At 39.6% G+C, this 22,832-nt stretch overlaps 1 protein-coding gene across 2 annotated transcripts in view; it reads right to left on the bottom strand.

Moving 5' to 3' along the window:
- The window catches only part of LOC124788078 (nuclear pore complex protein Nup98-Nup96), a 135,068-nt gene that overhangs the window by 52,699 nt on the left and 59,537 nt on the right, over positions 1-22,832 (bottom strand). For both annotated transcript variants that reach the window (XM_047255174.1, XM_047255172.1), the window contains 2 exons: positions 11,904-12,078; positions 1,406-1,514 (listed from right to left, as the gene is read on the bottom strand). In XM_047255174.1, coding sequence (XP_047111130.1) covers positions 1,406-1,514; positions 11,904-12,078 — 284 coding nt within the window. The remainder of the gene's footprint in view (positions 1-1,405; positions 1,515-11,903; positions 12,079-22,832) is intronic.

Genomic DNA, 22,832 nt, shown 5'->3' with positions numbered 1-22,832 from the left:
TTAGCATACCGAAGGAAGAGATTAAAACAATGTACTCCATTGAACAACGCATTTTTCTGGTGCTAGAGTACCACAGGTTAGAAGAGAGTCCTACGGCAACAAGGAAAGTTTTCAAGCACGATTTAGTGTTCCAAAAGGACCTGATGCAAAAACAATTCGTACGCTCTTCGCAAAATTTCAATGAACAGGCAGCGTAACTGATGATCTAGTGGGGCATGTTGGCCGCAAGCAAACCACAGTTATGCCTGAAAATATTGCCACCGTTTCTGGAATTATTCAGCGAAATCCAATGTCATCCGTCTGTAGAATTGCATCTGAGACTGGTTTGAAGCGTTCCAGCACGCAGAAAATACTGAGAAAGAGCCTACACATGTTTCCATTCAAAATTCAAATGCACCAGGCCATACCCGTACAAGCTGTGCAACATAGGGTTACCTTTGCTAATCAGATGCTCACAATGATTGATAGTGAAGGATTTGATGTTGGCTGCATCTGGTTTACTGATGAAGCACACTTCCACCTGAATGGATACGTGAATAAGCAGAACAGGCGATTTTGGGGTTCCGAAAAGCCATATTGGTGTGAAGCAAAACCCCTGTATTCTCCTAAAGTTACTGTGTGGGCTGCAGTATGCAGCAGAGGCATTATTGGCCCTTTTTTCATTCGAGAAACGGTCTCTGGTGCACGTTACGTTGCAATTTTGGAACAATTTGTCACCACACAGCAAGCGTTAGAGGATCGACCAGGTACTGAATGGTTTATGCAAGATGGAGCCCAACCACATCGGACCGAACAATTGTTTCGCTTTCTTGAGGAATACTTCGGGAATCAAGTCATTGCTTTGGAATATCCCAAATTTACTGGTGCAGGCACGGATTGGCCTTCATATTCGCCGGATCTGACTCCCTGTGACTTTTAAGCATCCCGCCACGCTAGACGAGCTTGAATCGGCGATCTCTGTGGCATGTGAATCCATTTCGGTTGAAACACTACAAAATGTGATTGCGAATTTCATTCTTCGTTTGTGCCACCTCTGTAGTGCCAATGGTGAATATTTTGAAAACATTGTGATGTGATTGTTTGCAAAGATTGTTTTAATACTATTATTTCACTTATGTATGCTGACATGAGCTGTACAGCGTACAGCGCCATCTGTTAGCAGCTTTTGTAACTATTATTTCAAACTGCTGTATAAACTTCTTACAGCTTTCACAATAAACATACCGTTTACTGCATTCCTCTATCGATCTTTGTTTTCAAGATATTTAATTTTGAAATCAGGGAGTCCTTTTCTGGACACCCTGTATGTCACACTTGCAGACTTTATTAGTTAATTTCCTTCCACCCTTTCCAACACAACACTACAGAAAACAACAACAACAACAACATAAGCAATAATACTTACCGGCATTGTGTTTCTGAACAGTGGCTGATTACCATACGGCATCTGTGTTAAAGCCAGTATCTTATCCTGAAGATCTGGAAACTCCCGTGCAGCTGGTGTTTGCCCGAAACTGCAATAAAATTGTAAATTAACAGTACAGCAAAACCCCTTTCCACACTCTTACCCCAAAAGAGTTGTAACCTATTCCTAATGTTGTTCAATCACTACATTGAGTAAGCTGTGAAGGAAACTAAGGAGAAAGTTGGAAAATGTATTAATTCTTAGGGAGGAAAAGTTGTGAAGGAAACTAAGGAGAAAGTTGGAAAATGTATTAATTCTTAGGGAGGAAAAGTTAATACTTTGAGGTTTGCAATGACACTAATTCTGTCAGAGAAAGCAAAGCACTTGGAAAACCAGTTGAATGAGATTCTACAGTGGACACTACATATTTTCTTTATTACATGCTTCTGTGCAACAAACAGTTTTTTCCATCAATGATGAGTAACCCCAGAATACGATACTACAAGGTATTAGTGAATTAAAATAGGAAAAACAAATAGACTTTTTGACATTTTCATCTCCGAAATATTATCCATAATACAAAATATGTAGCCTAAAAGTAACATTTAGGAAACAAAAGGCATGATAATTCACAGATAAGGACAAAACAAGACAACTAATTGCATCTAATAATAATCGGCAAACACAAGTCCAAAAGCACCGAACAGTTCAAATTTCTGGGTGCAATGATTGGCAAACAAAATCCAAGACGCATACAAGTGAAAATGGGAATCCAAAATGCTAACAGAGTCTACTACCCAATACTACAACTTCTAGCATCTACAATACTAAGAAGGAAAACTAAAACGAAACAATTAAAAAATTCAGAATGTAATAACAACAATATTATGAAAAGGATAGATTGCTACTCACCATGTAGAGGAGACATTGAGTCACAGACAAATACGTGTGAGCTTCCAGCCAAAAGACCATCTTCTAAATAAAAAATAAAAAACAACACACACACACACACACACACACACATATTCATGCAAGCACAGCTCACACATATGACCAATGTGTAGCCAGACTCATAGCCCAGAGACAGTGCTCATGTGTGTGAGAGTTGTGACTGCATGAATGTGTGTGTGTGTGTGTGTGTGTGTGTGTGTGTGTGTTTTCTATTTTTAAAGGAAACCTTTTGGCAGAAAGCTGGTGTGAATAGCAGCCTTTTTGTTGTACTTGTCTGTGACTCAATATCTCCTCTATACGGTGAGTAGCAATTTACCCTTTTCATAACACTCATTATTCCATCCCGGATTTTCCATCGTTTAATACATTTGAATATTTTTTTATTTATTAATTTACCCTCGTGCATTATTTCTAACGGTGTGGTCAGGCCTCAAGTAGTACCAGAAAGAATGTATTGCATTGTACCTAAATTCAGTGATAGTCTATTTGCAGAAAGTGCTGATCAATGTGATACATGCCATTTGTAAGCTGCTTTCTAGAACATCAAAAATATTATAGAATATCCAAAAACATCCATTAACATTCAAAAATATTATTTGCAGAAGCTTGAAAATATTATATACTAGTCATGAACAATGTAAAAGCCAGGATGGAATGTAACAATATTCTAAAGAGGATAGCTGCTAATCATCATATAGCAGAAATGCAGAGTTGCAGATACACACAGCGAAAAGACTGTCAGATAGTGAGCTTTCGGCCAACAAGGCCTTAGTAGGAAATAAAAACACACACACACACACACACACACACACACACACACACACACACGACCACAGTCTCTGGCTGCTGACGCCGAACCAGCCTCAGCAGTCAGAGACCGTGCGTGCGGGAAGGGGGGGGGGGGGGGGGCATTTCTGACCAAGGTCTTGTTGGCCAAAAACTCACTTTCTGGCAGTCTTTTTGTTGTGTGTATCTTCGCCTCTGCATCTCCGCTATATATGGTGAGTAGCATCTATCCTTTCCATAATAATGATAGAACAGTCTTTGATTTTTTTTCCTTGGAAAAACACACTGATTTGAAAGAAAAAGAAGATGCAGTGGTGACCACTTCAAACACTCTTACCTCTACAACTGCAACAGCTACCATTGCACTGCCACTAAAGTGCACATTAGCCGAGGAATCAAAGGTAGCATCAGGCACAAAATATCGGTGACTAGCAGTTGGTGGTTTTGGAAATATTGTGAACTTCACTCATAAACAATTTAATTTTTGTACACAAAAGAACTATTTACATTTCTTGAATATTGATAGAAGATCATTTATCAGTAACAGGAACAAAAGCAGACAAAATATTGATGCCCATGGTACATAATAGATGATTACTCCTCATTCTGAATATGCTGTTTAATTTTCTACACTTACTTTCTTAATGCAACACTCTGCACGCTGTAAGTTAGATAGGATAAAAACCCAACTACCAGCAATGTCTCTGATAGCATAATATTTTATGCTTCTCTAGAATACTGTGAACTGCACAATCAAATGGTTTTGATAAGTCGCAGAAAATATCAGTTGGCAACATCTAAAAAACAAAATGAGACACTAAAAGCGGTACAGCAGTTTTGTTATTTGGGGAATAAAATAACTTACAATGGCTGAAGGAGAAGGGATATAAAATGCAAACTGCCCATAGCATGAAATGTATTTCTGAAAGACAGGAATTTCTTTAACATTGAATATAAATTCAATTTTTTTGACATGTCTAGACTGGAGTGCAGCCTTGTACGGAAATGAAAGATAGACAACAAACAGTTGCAACAAGAATATAATAGACTAGAATAGCACAGAGGGAATGCTAGTGATTATGTAGATAGATCAGATAATTAATGAGTAGGTACTGAAACAAACCAATGAAAAAATAAAATTTATGGTTCAACTTCACTAAATGAAGGGATCAGTTGACAAGATACATCCTAAACCATCAAGTAATGATCGACTTGGTGATGATCGCAGCAGTTACACCAAGATTAAGTGTTTACACAGAACAGAGTAGGGTGGAGAACTGCAACAACCCAGTCTTTGAAACCGAAGACAATAACAGCTACAGCCACCTCGATAATCATGACAAGTAATATACACTGATCAAAAGATTAGGGACACCAATATGTGGAGATAATGCTGTAATTCACTCTGTTGTATAGTAACAGACTGTAAGTATTAGAAATTTAATGTAAGATGCTGGGATGTGTCAATTCAGATTCTTGGTATTTCTTGATTCCGTAATTCCCACCAAGAGGGGCAACTGCACTATTATGCATTCATTTTAACAATCATTACTACTATCATCTGTTCAGGATAAGTTCGATGAGATTACTGAGAAGTACCTAAGTTACATACTGCCACTCCTCAAAAGAGGATCTCTGACTGCGGTAGTCATGAGAGGTAATGACCTAGCTCTATATGTTTTCTAAGTGAACCCCACTTAATTTCAACAGGATTAAAACTTGAGGAGTTTTCTGCTTACAGCATTTGACTGTGACTGTCACTTAGAATGAACTAGGGCTGAAGCCACAGTGGCCAAATTCAGTTTTCATGTTTTTGGAGCAGAGTCCGTCTGTGGACAGTATCTGAATTACGTACTTCACAAAAAGGTTGGTTTGGTCAAAATCCCTCATAATGTGATGAAACAAAAGAGTAACACAACTATCAATTAAATTACAGTTTCCTTTAGAGCTGTAGTGGGCCATATACAAGCAGCCAATCACATACCACACGATGTAAATATTCAATATGACTGATGTATAAGAAAATAGTGAAATAGCTATGAAAACAAGGGAACTTCTGTGAAACAGTAACCAGTGGACAAAAAAAACTAGAAAAAGGAAAAGAAATTAGAGTCAAAAGTACGTCAAAACACACACAGACAAGACCGTCAATGCGGCTTGCAATATTTAGAATGTTTGGGCAATGCGAATGAAATGTGCACGGTACATTCTGGTCCACTGGTAATTTTGACCAGCAAAATGCACATTTTTCAGGAATAGTTCATGTAACGAATACAAAAGAGAGATTATGGAATTACTAATTCAGAAGAATATCATAAACAAAAGTCACATGTTTATTACATCAAATTAAAGGCAAATACCATAAATTTACAAATATTTTGATGACTAAAAATTTATAAACAACAATTATATCAATATGGAATATCTCTCGTGGAATTTAACAACTGCTTCAAAAGCCAGACACTGGTTTACAGTCAAGTTTCAACTGTGATTATATTAAATGGTATTACCAGTATGTTATTTAGTTATGCTGGTATTTTATTTTCAAGAATACTTTCAAAGCAGCAGAGTTCTATTTCTCCAGTTGCTCTGCAGGATAAACATGGTAAACACAAGTCAAAAAACAAGATATTTGATAGCAGCATTGAATTTGTGGTGAACATATCAAATGTTTCCCAAGTGAGACAAGTCATTACAGTCATGTATATAACGATAAATGCTGGTATTTATCACAAGAACTATCCATGAACAAAATGTATGAATCTTATGTGCAAGGAAAATAGTTAATCCTGTTAATGATTTGTGTTCCAAGAGGTTATTTCATACTAAGTTCAATTTATTTAAAGAAGAAGAAGAAGGTGGTAAATGCTCTGTTTATATTCAAATTAGAGTTAATGAAGTCAGGGAGGAGGGGAGAGGCTTCTCGTTTAAAGGTTGAATCAGAGCAGCCTAAGTGGTGTGCAGAGAAAGCACAAAGGGACATGCATTAGACCTTTAAAATCCTAAAAATATTGGTGTTGTGTGTGCTATAGCTTTTGACATGAACACACATTACTGCTTCCTCTTCTTCCTAATAATGTTCATTTTTACAAATAAAATTCCGGATGTACAATCTAGGGCTGCATGATCAAAGGTAATGCAAGATGAAAATTTTCATTGCACAAGGAAACTGTAGATGGTGAAAACATGCAACGGTTTAAAATTAAATAGATGAGATTTGAAGCATATGGACCCCAGGAAAATTAAATTCCGCTATTCACTAAATGAAACAGAATACTGGAAAATTCTTGACATTTCGCCAGTGAAGAGGGGCTGAAACACTGAAGATTGTATCTGCTGTTCCTTCCACTTAAGATCTACCGCCAGCTTATAAGGAACAATTCAAATAAGTAAAACTAAATATGAAGACCTGATGTCTTTGTTACCTTATATTCCACTAATTTCACCTAATTTTTTTCCAGAATGCATAGACTAAAAATGAAGCAGCAAGAGGTAGTTTGGAGAGGGCCCACTTATCCGTTTTCTTGTTTAGCAAGAAAAGTTTAGAACCATAGTGGACCAACTCCAAGATTCTGAAATATGTACTATTTTTTACTATTATTTGCAGGAAAAGACATTTGGTTTTTTTTACGCTGCACATATTAGTACACCAATGTTTACTTTATGTAATAATGTTAATAGTTTTAAATAATTTGGATTCAATACATTATCTGATGTACTTAACTTTAGGTCATTTTTTCTCAGTTTCTTAAGTGGCATTGGCCCCCTCTGGCTCTCAGCCCTTCAATTTTGTTCACCCATTTAACTTTACACTACTGGCAAAACCCATAAAAAAACAGTTCTACAATTTTAAGATGTACTGTTACAAAGGGATGCTGAAAACTAGGTGAACTGATAAGGTCGCAAATGAGGTGGTTCTGTAGAGAACCTCCTCATTCTTCTCTACAGAAGTAGCATGGAAAACACTCTCTAGAAGACAGGACTGGATGACAGGACATGTCTGAAGACATCCAGCAATAATTTCCATGGTACTAGACGAAGCCCTTGACAACAAAACAGCAAAGGCAGATATTCGAATACACTCCGTGGAGGGTGGGGGTGGGGGTGGGGGGGGGGGGAGTAGTAGTAGAAGTAGTAGTAGTAGTAGTAGTAGTAGTAGTACTGCCTTCCGTAAAAACCAACTGGCAATAACACCTCACAAAACAAAATAAGAGGTGAGAGTATCTCAAGTCTTAAAAGAACACTTCTGGATTCCATGGAGGTAAATATACCCACCAGTACTTATTTCTGGCCATACAATGTCACTAGGAAAAATGAATAGAAGGTTAGAATTGAGCATTTCTGTGGCAAAGAAATATATCAAGTTATTTAACACACAAATGTGAGATAGTTTCATACTCTTATGTCCGTGTGGTAATGAATTAGCTGGGCCAAAAGTTACAAGGTCTGTGTGTGGGAGGGAAGGTGGGGTAGGGGCATGGAGCACATCTTCACGTTCTCGTATTAATATGTCTTAAGGGGCTCCGGAACGCCCTATACTTGCAATGTTAAAATAACGCTTATAAATTACATCTTTCCTCACAAAGTATTTGAGGTAGGAAGTTGAACTTTTTACAGATTATTTATTGGAATATGGGCTACAACTTAACACAGGGATTTTACAAAATTTTAGTTCAGTTATTAAAGATGATTTTTTTCAATTGTAATGAAAATTCACAACATTTTTTTGCAATTTTTTATTTATATATTCAAAAATATACAGTTTTTTGGAAAAAGGCTGTGTTAAATTATGCAGAAGGTACTGTGTAACATTTACTGAAAGTTTGAAACAAATATGTTTGGAAGATCCTTAGAAAACATGTAATTAGTATGAGAAAATACAAGTTTTGGGAATCGAGCGACAAAGATTGGATTAACTTTTTAGTGGATTCCAGGTCCATAGGATGGATTATCTTCATCCTCTGCAAACTCCTCCTCCAGCTTCCTCTTGTTCCTCCTCCTGTTTACTCTTGCTTGTATTTCTAGACTCTTTACAGCCCTGTCTGCAGCCCGAAGGCGTTCCTTGTCTAAAGCAAGCATCGCTCGTACCATGTTAGAACCTATCTTCATTCCCATATTTCTAAATACCTTGCACCTTACAATGTTGCCATCATTGAAAGTCGCAACAGCATCATACACACCAAAGTGAAGTGTTTCTATTCCAACAAATACAGTCTTGGGGATTCTCGACCATATAACACTATTTACACTTTCATTGGGGTTTTGAGTTTTTCCGTGAATACACTTTTTCAACAGTTCAGGTGCTGCTAAGTCTCTGAAAATAGGTTTTATCACCTCCATTATTGCATGAGGCAGACTATGCTTATGAGTGTACACTTCACCAGTTAGCAATCCTTTGTTATATTTACACCAACTGTCTTCTTTGGGACACAAGCTATGTTGGGGATTTTCATCGGTTGAAGAAGTATGAAAAAAAAGGGCCCAAACAGCCTTCTTCATTTCGTCGACACTTTGGTATTTTGCCTAATAGCCATTCCATAATAGTTCTGTATTTTGTCAATTACACTGTCGGTTAACCTTCCCTTCCCATCCAACCCTTTACCATCACTGAGTATTTGTTTTTTGTACGAAGCTTTCAGTCGCCGAAGTCTTGTTCCCATTCGCTTCTGTACGTGTCCAATACACTCAAATTTCTGCACTACAACATCATCACCATAGGGCTTCAGTCCTTGAACATGTTTGAAACTTTTAGAATCACCGTCACCAAGGTAATTAACATATCGCACTTTATCACACGCCTCAGAACGCTGGAATATACTGGCAACACCAGCCACTTCCATTCCTCCACTACTGCCACTATAGTTAGCTTTGCAATTATTTTCATGTGTACCTTTATATTTTTGTGGACATCTACAATACTTTGATATTACTGCTACATCTAAAACTTTCCCTGTATACATACTGGTGGCAGATACTACACCATGAAGAGATGTGTGTCCCCGTTTATGCCAGGTACCATCGAACGCTGCAGTCAAATCTCTGTTACCATTATTTTCCATTACTGCCTCTTCCACAGCGTTCTTCATAGATTCTATACAGACATCTTCTACTTTAGACCCTATTAATTTATTATAGGTCGTAAACTTGGTTGGGGGATTTGAAGATTCATGATGCCACAGAAAATTGCACCTGCAGTAGCACCCTTACCAACTGAACGCAAGGAATAAACAAATCTAATGTTGTGTTCGTAGATTTTGCTACCATTTTCTTCAGTTGCAGTTACTGCAACACTGTTCCAAAAGGTGGTCATGTATGAACACTTATCACATTTCAGTTGTATTTCACTAGCAAGTCCTACGTGCTTTATTATGGAGAGTTCCAGACCAACTTCACTACAATGAATACATCTTACACAGTTTGAAAAAATTCCTTTGAGAACCAACATATCAAATATTTCATTCACATCCGATTCACCCATAAAACATTCATAGTTTTCACTCACTGAACCAATCTTCTGTGAAGTATTTTCTTTCCCACTTTGACTGCTATGGGCAGGTGTACTTGAGAGGTTAGGTTCATTCACTTGGTTATCATCTTTATTGTTTACAGTAATAACACATACCTTTGGCTTTCCAACATTTCTCCTTTTCTTAAAAGCCTTCAGAGGATTTCTAATAACTTTACTTTTAGTCATTATTATACTTCAACAAAACAGAGACTCAAGAAACAGAATTAATTACGAATATTTTCGAGATAACGACAGAGTAAATAAACATGAAACAATCGAAAATCACACCAGCGATATATATTGAACCATCACAGGTTAGCCACAACACATACTTTATCTCACATCACTAAAATGTACCTGATGAACACGGACATTAATAATAACACCATTTGACAGCAGTTTAACAGCGCCACAGTGGGTCACGCCCATGTAGAACACATTTCAAAAAAAATTTAAAAATAGTTGTAGTCTTCGGAATTGAATAAATTATATATCTATTAAAAGGTAATAGTCTGCAGATTCAGAAAACGCAAAAAAGTAAAAATTGAACTTTTCATGATTTTGAGCCTTTCCGGAGCCCCTTAAGAAAGATTCTTACAAAGCTGCCATCAAACTCATTGTTGAATATGATCCCTTGGTCCTAGATCCTTAAAAAATGATATTACCTGAAGCTTAAAAAAAAGGGATGAGTTCAAATATGGACTCTCAAAAGACACAGATACACTTTTCACGAGAGAAAAGACATGACTATCCCCATTCCACAACACATACACAGGTCACATAATAATGAGAGTAAAACAAAGACTCATTCAGGCTTAAATAATGCAGTTCTCCTAGGATCTCACCCAAGAGCATAAGAAGAAACTGGACCAACAACAGTGGTGCACTATGTATACCGCACACTGAATGTGCTTTTGTAAAATTCAATTCAATGTACCACTGGAGGGTATCAGTTACATGCAATACAACTTTTCTTAACAACACAATCGTGTAGTGCAATGACACCATAACACTACTGCCTCCAAATTTTACTGTGGGCACTACACAGGCTGGCAGATGACTTTCACCGGGCATTCACTATACCAACACTCTGCCACAGGATCACCACTTCGTGCACCGTGATCCATCACTCCGCACAACATTTTTCCACTGTTCAATCTTCAAATGTTTATGCTCCCTACAACAAGCGAGGCGTCATTTGGCATTTACCGGTGTGATGTGTTGCTTATGAGGAGCCGCTCGACCATGAAATCCAAGTTTTCTCACCTCCCACCTAATTGTCATAGTACTTGCAGTGGATCCTGATGCAGTTTGGAATTCCTGTGTGATGATCTGGATAGATGTCTGCCTATTACACATTATGATCCTCCTCAACTGACAGCGGTCTCTGTCACTCAACAGACGAGGTCAGCCTGTACGCTTTTGTGCTGTACGTGTCCCTTCACGTTTCCACTTCACTACCACATCGGAAACAGTGGACCAATGGCTGAAACTTCGTGGCAGATTAAAATTGCGTGCCGGACCGAGACTCGAACTTGGGACCTTTGCCTTTCACAGGCAAGTGCTCTAGAGCACTTGACCATGAAAGGCAAAGGTCCCGAGTTCGAGTCTGTGTGCCGGACCGAGACTCAAACTTGGGACCTTTGCCTTTCACAGGCAAGTGCTCTAGAGCACTTGACCATGAAAGGCAAAGGTCCCGAGTTCGAGTCTCGGTCCGGCACACAGTTTTAATCTGCCAGGAAGGTTCATATCAGTGCACACTCTGCTGCAGAGTGAAAATCTCATTCTGGGACCTAAGGATGTTTACGAGTGTGGAAATCGCTCATACAGATGTATGACCCAAGTGACACCCAATCACCTGACCACGTTCGAAGTCCGTTGAGTTCCGCAGAGCGCCCCATTCTGCTCTCTCACAACGTCTAATGATTACTAAGGTCGCTGATATGGAGTACCTGGCAGCACAATACACCTAATATGAAAAGCATATGTTTTTGGGGGTGTCTGGATACTTTTGATCACATAGTTTATATTTAACATACTTACACACACATTCCCCTTTAACATTATTCTGGGACAGAAGCTAATACTTTTTATTTCTACACAATTTCTTCAGTCGCATCAAACAGATCTTCAGCATATTGGGAAAAAAGTTGCACTTGGCATTTCAGTGGCTGTGTGAAAGATCTTTCATATTTTGACAAATACAGGAGTCAACTAACCCGTGAATTAGAAGTAACTCACAATGCTACTTACTTTGTATTGTTGGCACCACCAAGCAGAGGATTAGACAATGCTGATCCAAGTCCAATGCCAGTGTTGCTGCCAAAACCAGAAGATCCAAATGTGCCTGTGCCAGAACCAAACAAACCTGTCGGTTTGGTTGACTGTCCAAATAGAGACTGTCCCGTCCCAAGGCCTAGACCAGTACCTGCAACACAAAAATTATACACATCTCTCAAATCCTAAACAAGAGCAGCCAAATTTCTCATAAACAACTGGAATGTAATGATATTATGAAAAGGATAGTTGCTACTCACCATATAGCGGAGATGCAAAGTCGCAGATAGACACAACCAAAAGACTATCACAATATGAGCTTTCGGCCAACAAGGCAACACACACACACACACACACACACACACACACACACACACACACACACACACACACACACAGAGAGAGAGAGAGAGAGAGAGAGAGAGAGAGAGAGAGAGAGGTGTGTGTGTGTGTGTGTGTGTGTGTGTGTGTGTGTGTGTGTGTGTGTGTGTGTTTCATATTATTTTATAAGATATTGTTATATTTGATAGGTAAAAAAATTTATTACTGTTTAGAACTACTTGGTAAGCTTGAGGAGAAGAAAACAGGCTTATTTGCGATGTTAAATTACTGTTTATTTAATTATGAATGATGCATGTTTCACCTAATTCAGCAATCTTCAGACTGGCCTACATTAAAATACAAACCGTACCTTGGGACTGGATGAAATCAGCAAAATTAAAAATTGCAGTTCCAGATAGATGTTGATAAGCAAGTGGTCGATATCAGTGATGGAACACCAGCAAAAATAAATTGCCCACATTATGTGCAATAAAATTAGGTTAGGCATGTATACGCTCCTGTCATGTATTAAAAGCATAACATATGATAATCTTGAAATGAATGGCATGAATTTAAGAAAGGGCAAGAATTGCAATTGGTCATTTCCATGAAAGTTATAGTCCATAAAATGAAGGAGGGGGAAAAAACATGGAAAGTGATGTGAAGTAATTACCACACAATGTGGTCCAGGGAGGATCAGATCCATACAATCGGTCAAAGAGTAAACATGCCAGAAGCATTGTTCTAAATCTGCGACAACATACACGAAATATGAAGTGTTTTTTTTAAGAACATTATTTAGATACTTTTGTAAATAACTAACAACATCACATTGAAACAGAGTGTCTGGAGAATGTATGTTATTCACTGCAAGAGTTTACATAGTAAAAATGTGTAAAAGCTGAAATACAGTAAGCTAGAATTATGTAAAGCTAACTAAGGGCATAAAGTCATTGGGAATTTCTTATCAAAAAACAGAAAATAGATAAAAACAGAAGATAAATACTAAATGCAAATGGTCTGTACATCTAATGACAGTGCCGATGCAAAGGCACATAAATTAAAATCCTGAATAAAGTTATGCTAAAAACAAACTACAGTATTTAAACACCAGATAATTGGCAATATAAAGACAGGAGCACACAGATCTAGATATAGATTCATCTGGCCGACTTGTAGTGCTGATACGGAGGCTCACAAATTAAATCCTGGTTTACGCTGAAATGGTATAAGAGGCGCTAGAGGCAGACACACATAAAACAAACGATTGACAGGACTTGCATAGTATAACATGAGAGAATGGATACTAGTCAAATACGTATAGGGGTAATTTTTATGGAACTGACAATGGATGAACACTGAGTAAGCTAACAACGCTGCTTTGGGGCAATTAGTGTTTCTCTGCTGGTACAGGACAATACTATCAGAGAACGTGGCATCATAAATTTTGTTCGACACTATTAAGCAAGGATCTTACAGCATCAAAAGACACTTTGTTTGTACTAAAAAGCCGATCGTTTAGGAGACATTTGTTTGTTCCTCCTGCATGCTTTACGATCTGTTTCCTTGAGCATATTAAGTTTATGTAGGATTTTCAAGTTCTGTAGAACTGGAGTGTGGTGAGCAGTTGTTTTTAAATGCTAGACGAATGCTGAATTATGTTTTACTTGGCCTCCTTTATTTAGCAAGTGCTCTTGAAATCAGGCCTTAAAAGTCCTGCCAGTTTAGTCAATATACACAACATTACATTTACCAAACTCAAGCAAATATGCACCAAATCTGAAGTATCTGTCTCTGTTCAGCTGCTGATTCCATAAATATTTGGCCTCAATGATAGTATCTGCTGAGAAGAGTATCCATGTGTTTCTCTCATGAAATAATTTGGCTGTATCATAAGAAAAATTCCCCAAATATGGCAAACATATGTAGTTTGCATCCGTTATTGAAGAATCTCGCAGGGATCTTGTATGGACTTTGGACATTTTAGCTTCATAAATCTTTGTTACACCAAAGCTACTATAGTCATTTTTCATGGCTATGTATTTAAGATACTCCTGTTCAGTGGTGATGGCTGCTAACTCAGTGGTATCTCAAACATTCTAGCTACACTGAAGTGCCAAAGAAACTGGTATAGGCTCGTATATTCAAATACAGATATATGGTGCAGCAGTCAGCAATGCCTTTATAAGACAATAACTGTCTGGCACAGTTGGTAGATCCATTATTGCTGCTACAATGGCAGTTTATCAAGATTTAAGCAAGTCTGAATATGGTGTTATAGTCAGCGCACGAGTAATGGGACACAGCATCTCAGAGGTAGCAATGAAATGTGGATTTTTCAGTATGACCATTTCACAAATGTACCGTGAATATCAGGAATCCGGTAAAACATCAAATCTCTGAAATTGCTCTGGCCGGAAAAAGATATTGCAAGAACGGGACCAATGACAACTGAAGAGAATTGTTCAATGTGACGGAAGTACTACCCTTCCACAAACTACTACAGATTTCAATGATGGGCCATCAACAAGTGTCAGTATGTGAACCATTCAACAAAATACCATTGACATGAGCTTTCGGAGCTGAAGGCCCACTTGTGAACCCCTGATGACTGCATGACACAAAGCTTTACACCTCGCCTGAGCCCATCAACACTGACATTGGACTAGTGATGACTGGAAACAGGTTGCCTGGTTGGACGAATCTCATTTCAAATTTATCGAGCAGATGGACGTGTACAGGTATGGAGTTAACCTTATCAATCCAAGGACCCTGCATGTCAGCAGGGGACTGTCCAAGCTGGTGGAGGCTCTGTAATGATATGGGGTGTGTGCAGTTGGAGTGATATGTGACCCCTGATAAGTCTGAATATGACCCTGCCAGGTGAAATGTAAGCACCCTGTCTGATCACCTGCATCCACTCATGTCCATTATGCATTCTGATGGACTTGGGCAATTCCAGCAGAGCAATGCAACACCCAACAAGTCCAGAACTGCTACAGAGGGGCTCCAGGAACACTCCTCTGGGTTTCGCTACAGGATTCATAGTGTCAATTCCTTCCAGCACTTCAGGCATTAGTTGAGACCATGACATGTCATGTTGCAGCACATCCGCATGCTCGTGGCAGTCCTACATGATATTAGGCAAGTGTACCAGTTTCTTTGGCTCTTCAGTGAATCACACATTTAAAAAAGCTAAGTTTGTACTGCTTGATGCTATAAGATACTTGCTTAATAATGTGTGCACAAAAGCAGCATTGTTAGCTTACTCAGTGTTCATCCATTCTCACTTCCATTTGACTAGTTCTGCCACTTATTTGACTACTTCTCATTCTCTCATAGTGCACTATGCAAGTCCTGTCAATCTTATGTTCTGCATATGTCAGGACCCTAGCATTAATTATAGATGTCTGGCCTCTAGCACCAATTACACTATTTCAGAGTAATCCAGGATTAATTCTGTGTGCCTCTTTATCAGCACTACAAGACAGCCCCATGAATCTATATCTAAATCTATGTGTTTCTGTATCTATATTGCTAGTTATCTAGCATTTAAATAGTTTTATTCATGGACTAGTTTCTATGGTGTGTGCCCTTCCATATACAATTCTAACTGTACTGTGTATCCATTCTAACTGTACTTTGTATCCATTCTTCTGCTGTTTTGATAGAAAAAGCACCCATGATATAAATGTCCCTAGGCTACATCTCTCAATTTCATTAATTTATTATATAGTAGTTTGTTTTTAGCATAACTTTATGAAAGATTTTAATTTGTGTGCCCTTGTTTCAGCGCTATCATTTAACACATTTAACATAAGGACCAGCTTCTATACTATATGACCATTTGCACCTAGTATTTATCTTCTGTTTTTATCTAGTGTCTGTTTTTTGGTGAGAAATTTCCAATGACTAAGTCCTTAGCTACCTTCACATAATTTTAACTTACTGTATTTCCACTTTTACACATGTTTACAAATAAAATTCTTGCTGTAAATAATGTATGTTCTCCAAACTCTTTATTTCAACATGATGTGGCTAGTTATTTGTAAAAAATCTGTAAATAGTTTTCTTAAAAATAACACTTCATAACTCACAGTGAACTAACACTATCCCGTATTTACTCGAATCTAAGCCGCACTTTTTTTTCCGGTTTTCGTAATCCAAAAAACCGCCTGCGGCTTAGAATCTAGTGCAAAGCAAGCGGAAGTTCTGAAAAATGTTGGTGGGTGCCGCCCCAACTAACTTCTGCCGTCGAATATATGTAGCGCTACACAGGCATGCTTTGTAGGCACAAAGATAAATACTGGCACCAAATCCTCTGCGTCAGTAAATAAATTAAGAAACAGGTGGAAGACGAGCTTTTTTTTCTCCGCCCCGAGTTTCGACCACTGCATTTTCATACATTATCCAACGAAGTAAATACAAAATTCCGTATTGTTCATCTTCGAATGTAGCAGCATTTCAATGTACTACGAAAATCCGAAGGCGACTTGCAAGTCTGTTTGGGATGTTTGTCAATATGGCCAACTCTACGTTCTGAATCTTTTCCTACCTGTGAGAAGATATGGTTGCTAATAGGAACTTTTATGAATTGTGAATCACATGTAGTATTCTCTTCACCATAAGAATAATACAAATATAAACATTTTGCCATGTATTGTTTTGTGTTTGCTGCTACCTCAGTTAAATCTTGTCTGCCTAATAAACTACGAAACTAGAGTGAGACAATAGCAAACACGGAAGAATATACATATCATATCATGTTTATATTCATATTATTCTTATGCCTAATAGTGATACAGTCAGAAATGAAGCACGACAACTGACTAGATTATGAAATCTAAGACGATTCTAATTTCTGTGCAGAATGTAATGTACTAGAAGAGGCACCTGCAAAGATTTTCAAACGGAGAAAAATTTTCGCTAAACTCTTGTTCAGAACATCTTCTATCATACGCAGTCTATTATTTGGTTTTGTTGATCATTATGAAAGAAAGCGGCAGTGTAAGTAACAACAAATAACAGTCTCTTGCCATTGCTTCGCTAATGAGACGATTCCTCTCTTTCATTTTTTTTTTAAAATTTGTAAGCGGCGGTAGCGCGCACAAAAGCAAGCCATGCCGCGAGCGGCGACAGGCCGTAAACACGCACTATCAGAACGCGACAAACAATGCATGGCAGTACAGTAATGAATTTTCAGCTTAGAGTGATGTAAACACCTATAACAAAGAAAACGGCGCTTATCAGATCAAAGAAAAATAAGCAATCAATTCAAACCAGACGAAGCACGTGAAAAAGGAAGGGTACCCGTATAAATACAGACTGAGCGCCTGACGCATAGCAGTGGCTACCTGGTAAAGCTTAAATGCTAAGCTTACGACTCGAACCAAACTACTGTAGCTGTATTGTCATTCATTCGACCTAAATTGTGTGTCGTATTACAATGGACTAACTTTGTTTCGATTTGGAGATGCGGCCTAAAACTTTTCTCTCCCCTTGAATTTCGAGTCTCAAATTTCAGGTGCGGCTTAGATTCGGGAAATTTTTTTTCCCTTCATTTCGAGTCTCATTTTTCAGGTGCGGCTTAGATTCGAGGGCGGCTTAGATTCGAGTAAATACAGTACTGTGGTCAAAGCACACTCACCACAGGCCTGAAGTGCCTTGACATTCAGTATTGTGTATGTGGTCACAGGATGTAAAACGATGCTTCCAAATGTTTACCATCTGACAGACTGTACAGGCCTTCACTCTGCGCACCACAATTTCATGAGAATCACCAGCTGCAGTTTTCGCCTCTTTTTAAATTCATTCTGTTTATGTCAAGGTTATGTTATGCTTTTAATACACGACAGGATCATATATTTGCCTCAATCAACTTTCTTGCACATGATGGGGGCAATTTTTTGCAGGTGTTTTATCATTGATATACTTAGTTATCAACATTTGTCAGTAGTCCTATTTTTAATTTTTCTAACTGCATCCAATCTCAAGGTAGGGTCAACGCTTTCTAATTCGATTTTTTTTTATTATTATTATTATTATTATTATTTTAATGTAAGCCAATGTGAAGATGTCTTGAATTAGGCGAAGCATGTATCATTGGCGATTAAATAAACTGTAATTTCAACACAACCTAGACTGTTTTCTCCTCCTCACTGTACATATTGGTTGCTACACCATCATGCCATGGAGTAGAAAACCTTTTACTTGGTGGGTCTGACTTAAATTAAGACTCATTTTCAGGTTTCCTGATAGGTGGAACACTTTTCACATAGCGTAAACCTTGCTACACGGAGCAGAGCTTCTATCTGCCACTGCCATTCTCACACCTTTATTTTCCTTTGCAGCTCCTTGGTCACGAGCATAAGGAATAATAACCCATCCCCAAGCAAAGAAATCAGACCAACAATATGTTTTCTTCAACTTTCTCCTAATCTTTGGAATCAAATAAAGATTTAGTTCTGTTATTAAATATTGTGTTCCATCTGTAGAGCTGAATATTGAGCACTGTGTGCAAAAATAGTATTTAGTGATTTCTGGTCTACCTCAGGTATCAGTATGTGCCTTCTACAGGGAAGGAACTTTTAATATTTGAGCCCAACACAAATTTAAATTAAGCTTCAAGTACAAATAATATTATTCTGATCCCATTTTGCACCACTCCCCATTTCCCTTCTCTGAAAGCGACAAAGGAACACGCATAACAGTTATTGTTCTTCTTCCCAGCCTTTATCCCACATCTTCACAGGATCAAATGTGTACCCTATCTGTTTAGTGTCTACTGCTCTACATGTGAGTGTGAGAAAGTTTTCAAAATGTTAGTGTATCGTGTAAAACTGAGGACCCCCTGATATTCACTTAGCCAGATGTGTGAAACCACTTAAAAACCACATCCAGGCTGGCCAGCACATTGGCCTCCTTCGTTAATCTGCCAAGCTGATTCAATTGTGATCAGCACACCTCCACAAACCCACAGGATTAATGTGCATATAATGTAGCACTTCTTACCCAAAATGAAAATGTTTAGTAAGGGTCCTCCACCTAAAACCTACCATCAAAAGACCCCATTAACAATGCCAGAACAACATCCACGGCAGTAATGCTGTTACTAAGAAAACAGCTTCACCACATGGTAACAATAGTTGAAAGACAAATGTTGGGCCAATGCTACCGATTGTGCTGCATTTTCAATGCCTGATTAATAGCACTTAAATTATTATAATTTAATTACAATATCATAAAAAGGATATGTTGCTACTCACCATATAGTGGAGATGTTGAGTGTCACAAACAGGACAACAAAGAGACTATGCAAGTTTTCAGTCAGATTCACGCAAACACACACACACACACACACACACACACACACACACACACACACACACGGCCACTGTCTATGACTGCCAAGGCCAGACTGCGAGCAACTGCGCATGATGGGAGACGCAATCTGACTGGTGGGAGCAAGGTGAAGGCTGAGGCAGGAAGAGGCAGGGAGATCAGAGTACAGATGGTGGATGGTGGAGTGTTGTTTGTGTTGTGGGAGCAAACAGGGACTAGGCTGAGACAGGGTAGGGCAGCTAGGTGCAATCAGGAGGTTAGACAGAGGGCGGGGTGGCGGTAAAAAAAGGAGAGAAGTAAAACGACTGTGGGTGAGCTTGTGGAATAGAAGGCTGTGCAGTGGGAACAGGGAAGGAAATAGGTGAGTGAAGGACAATGACTAATGAAGGTTATTACCAAGAAGGTTATAGAAAGTAGAATAAATTGCAAGGAGGGTTCCCACCTGCACAATTCAGAACTGCTGGTGTTGGTAGGAAGGATCCAGATGGCACAGGATGTGAAGCAATGATTAAAATGAAGAATGTGATGGGCATCATGCTCAGCAACTGTGTGGTCCAGGTGCTTCTTGCGCCACAGTTTGTCGATGGCCATTCAAGCAGGCACACAGCTTGCTGATTGTTTGTTATGCCCACACAGAACAAAGCACAGTGGCTGCACCTTAGCTTGTAGATCACATGTATGGTTTCACAGATAGCCCCGCCTTTGCTGGGATAGGTGACACTTGTGACTGGACTGGAGTAGGTGGTGGTGGTGGTGGTGGTGGTGGTGGTGGACGTAGCATTGATGGGACAGGTCTTGCATCTACGTCTATTACAGCAATATGAGCCATGAGGCCAGGGGTTGGGAGCAAGTGTTGTGTAGGGACGGATGAAGATATTGTGTTGGTTCGGTGAGTGGCGGAATACCACTACCCACCATCCTTCCCCCCCTCCCCCATAGTGGTATTTTGCCGCCCACTGTGCATACACAATATCCTCATCCATCCCTAAATCCCCTGCTCCTAACCCCTTGCCTCATGGCTCATAGCACTGTAATAGACCTAGATGCAGGACTGGTCCCATACATCCTGCCACCACCACCTGCTCCAGCCTGGTCACAAGTGTCACCCATCCCATCAAAGGCAGGGCTACCAGTGAAATCAGTCACGTGTCTACAAGCTAAGCTGCAACCACTGTGCTTTGTTCTGTATGAGCATGACACCCAGGAAGCTGTCTGTCCACATGAATGACCACTGACAAATTGTAGCCAAGAAACAACCGGACCACCCAGTTGCTAAGCACACTGCCCATCACAACGTACTTCAGTCTAATGACTGCTTCACTGACTGTGCCATCTGTATCCTTCCTACCAACACCAGCCTTTCTGAACTGCACAGGTGGGAACTCTCCCTGCAGTTTATGCTACTTTCTCTTAACTCTCCTGGCCTCAAACTTTGTTAGTCATTCTCCTTCACCCACCTATTCCTGCTTCCACTCCACAGCCTTCTGTTCCATAAACACACCCACAGTCTTTTTACTTCTCTCCTTTACCACCGCCACCCTGCCCTCTGCCTAACCTACTGACTGCACCTAGTTGCACTACCCTCTTAACTTAGTCCCCAAATGCTCCCATAAACAGCACTCTACCATCTCTCACCCATACTCTGCTCTCCCTCTTCCTACCTGCCCCAGCCGCCTCCTTACCGTCACTGCTCCAGAATGCTTCTCCCAGCACGTACAGTTGTTTGCAGTCTCGCCTCAACAGCCAGAGACAGTGGTCATGTACCTGTGAGCTGTGTCTGAGTGAATATGTGGGTGTATGTTGTCTCTTTCTAAAGAAGGTCTTCTGGCTGAAACTTTGTGTGTTTAATAGTATTTTTATTGTGCCTGTCTGCGACTCAACATCTCTGTTATATGGTGAGTATGAATCTACTGTATTCCTAATAATGTCATTATTCTATACCGGATTTTTCATTATTAAGGTCCTGATTTTTCAAACTGTAATAAATTTAGTCAAGGCAACAGGTGTAAGTGATGGGATGAGGCCATATGGGGTGTGTGTGTGTGTGTGTGTGTGTGTGTGTGTGTGTGTGTGTGTGTGTGTGTGTGTGTGTGTGTGTGTGTGGTGGGGGGGGGGGGCAACTTTACACAACAAACGAAAACAAGGAGATACGTTTCATGCTCATAGCACAGTCTGTTTCATGTGTGGTGCTGGCCTCTCACGTCTCTACATCTACATACATACTCCACCAGCCCCAATATGGTATATGGCAGAGGGTGCCTTTCACAACTATAAGGGGCATTCAAAACGAAACGAGCTGGCGTCTGGACTGCACAAACCGGTGACAGGAGGGTAACATCATTGCCTGTGTAATGACGTGTGGTTCCGACCAGATTGTGGAAGTTCATAGCCCGTCACAAGAGGGCACACGTGCACGTCATGTGACTATAGAGAGCTAGCAGTCAGCTAGCAGGTCGGTTTTGCGTGCAATCTGCAGGCCTAGAAGTACTGGGGGGTAGGGCAGCAGAGCATTTGGAAGAATGGCTTGTAATGGCAGCTTGAAATGTGGAGTGGAATTGCTCCACCATGCCATTAGCAGCAGGAAGGTAGCTGGTGGCATAGTGGAAGCTGGAGCCACAGCTGGCTGTCACATATCGGAAGAGAGCCGAGGGAAACTGGCACCCGTGATCTGTCGCAATGTCACAGGGGCATCCAAAGCAGGACACCCAGGTCCGTCTGAAGGCTGCCGCCACAGTTTCGACTGAAGTGTCGGGCATTTGAAACCCTACCTTGGGATCAAAGACGATTTGCTTCATAAATAAGACACAATGTCCTCAGAGAATGTTCGTTATCACAGATCAGAAATAGAAAAGGCTAACATGATTTTAGTAAATTGCAGGAGCATCCGAGAAAAGGTCCCAGAATTAGCATCGCTTACAGAAGTTTGTAATGCAGTAATGGCTGTAAGGGTTGAAACCAGATGTTAATGACACATCCTAAGTTCAGATTGGAATACTTATTATAATGATGGGTTAGTCACCAATAGTAGTGGCGTGTTTATTGGAGAAAAGAATTCGATAAAATCTAATGACGTTATCACGGATTCCAATTGTGAATTAATCTGGGTGAAGTCAAAGTATCAAAGATAGGTCAAAAATGGCAATCTGATGCATTTATAGACTGCCTGGGTCAGGAGCTCTTGTGGTAATGTGCTTCAGACGGAATTTGCAGAATACTGTTAATAGTTTTCCTGATCACGATGTT

Source organism: Schistocerca piceifrons, chromosome 3, assembly GCF_021461385.2.
Source record: "Schistocerca piceifrons isolate TAMUIC-IGC-003096 chromosome 3, iqSchPice1.1, whole genome shotgun sequence".
Lineage (NCBI taxonomy): Eukaryota > Metazoa > Arthropoda > Insecta > Orthoptera > Acrididae > Schistocerca > Schistocerca piceifrons.
The sequence above is the reverse complement of the archived record's forward strand: the minus strand, read 5'-3'. Positions and strand labels throughout refer to the sequence as shown.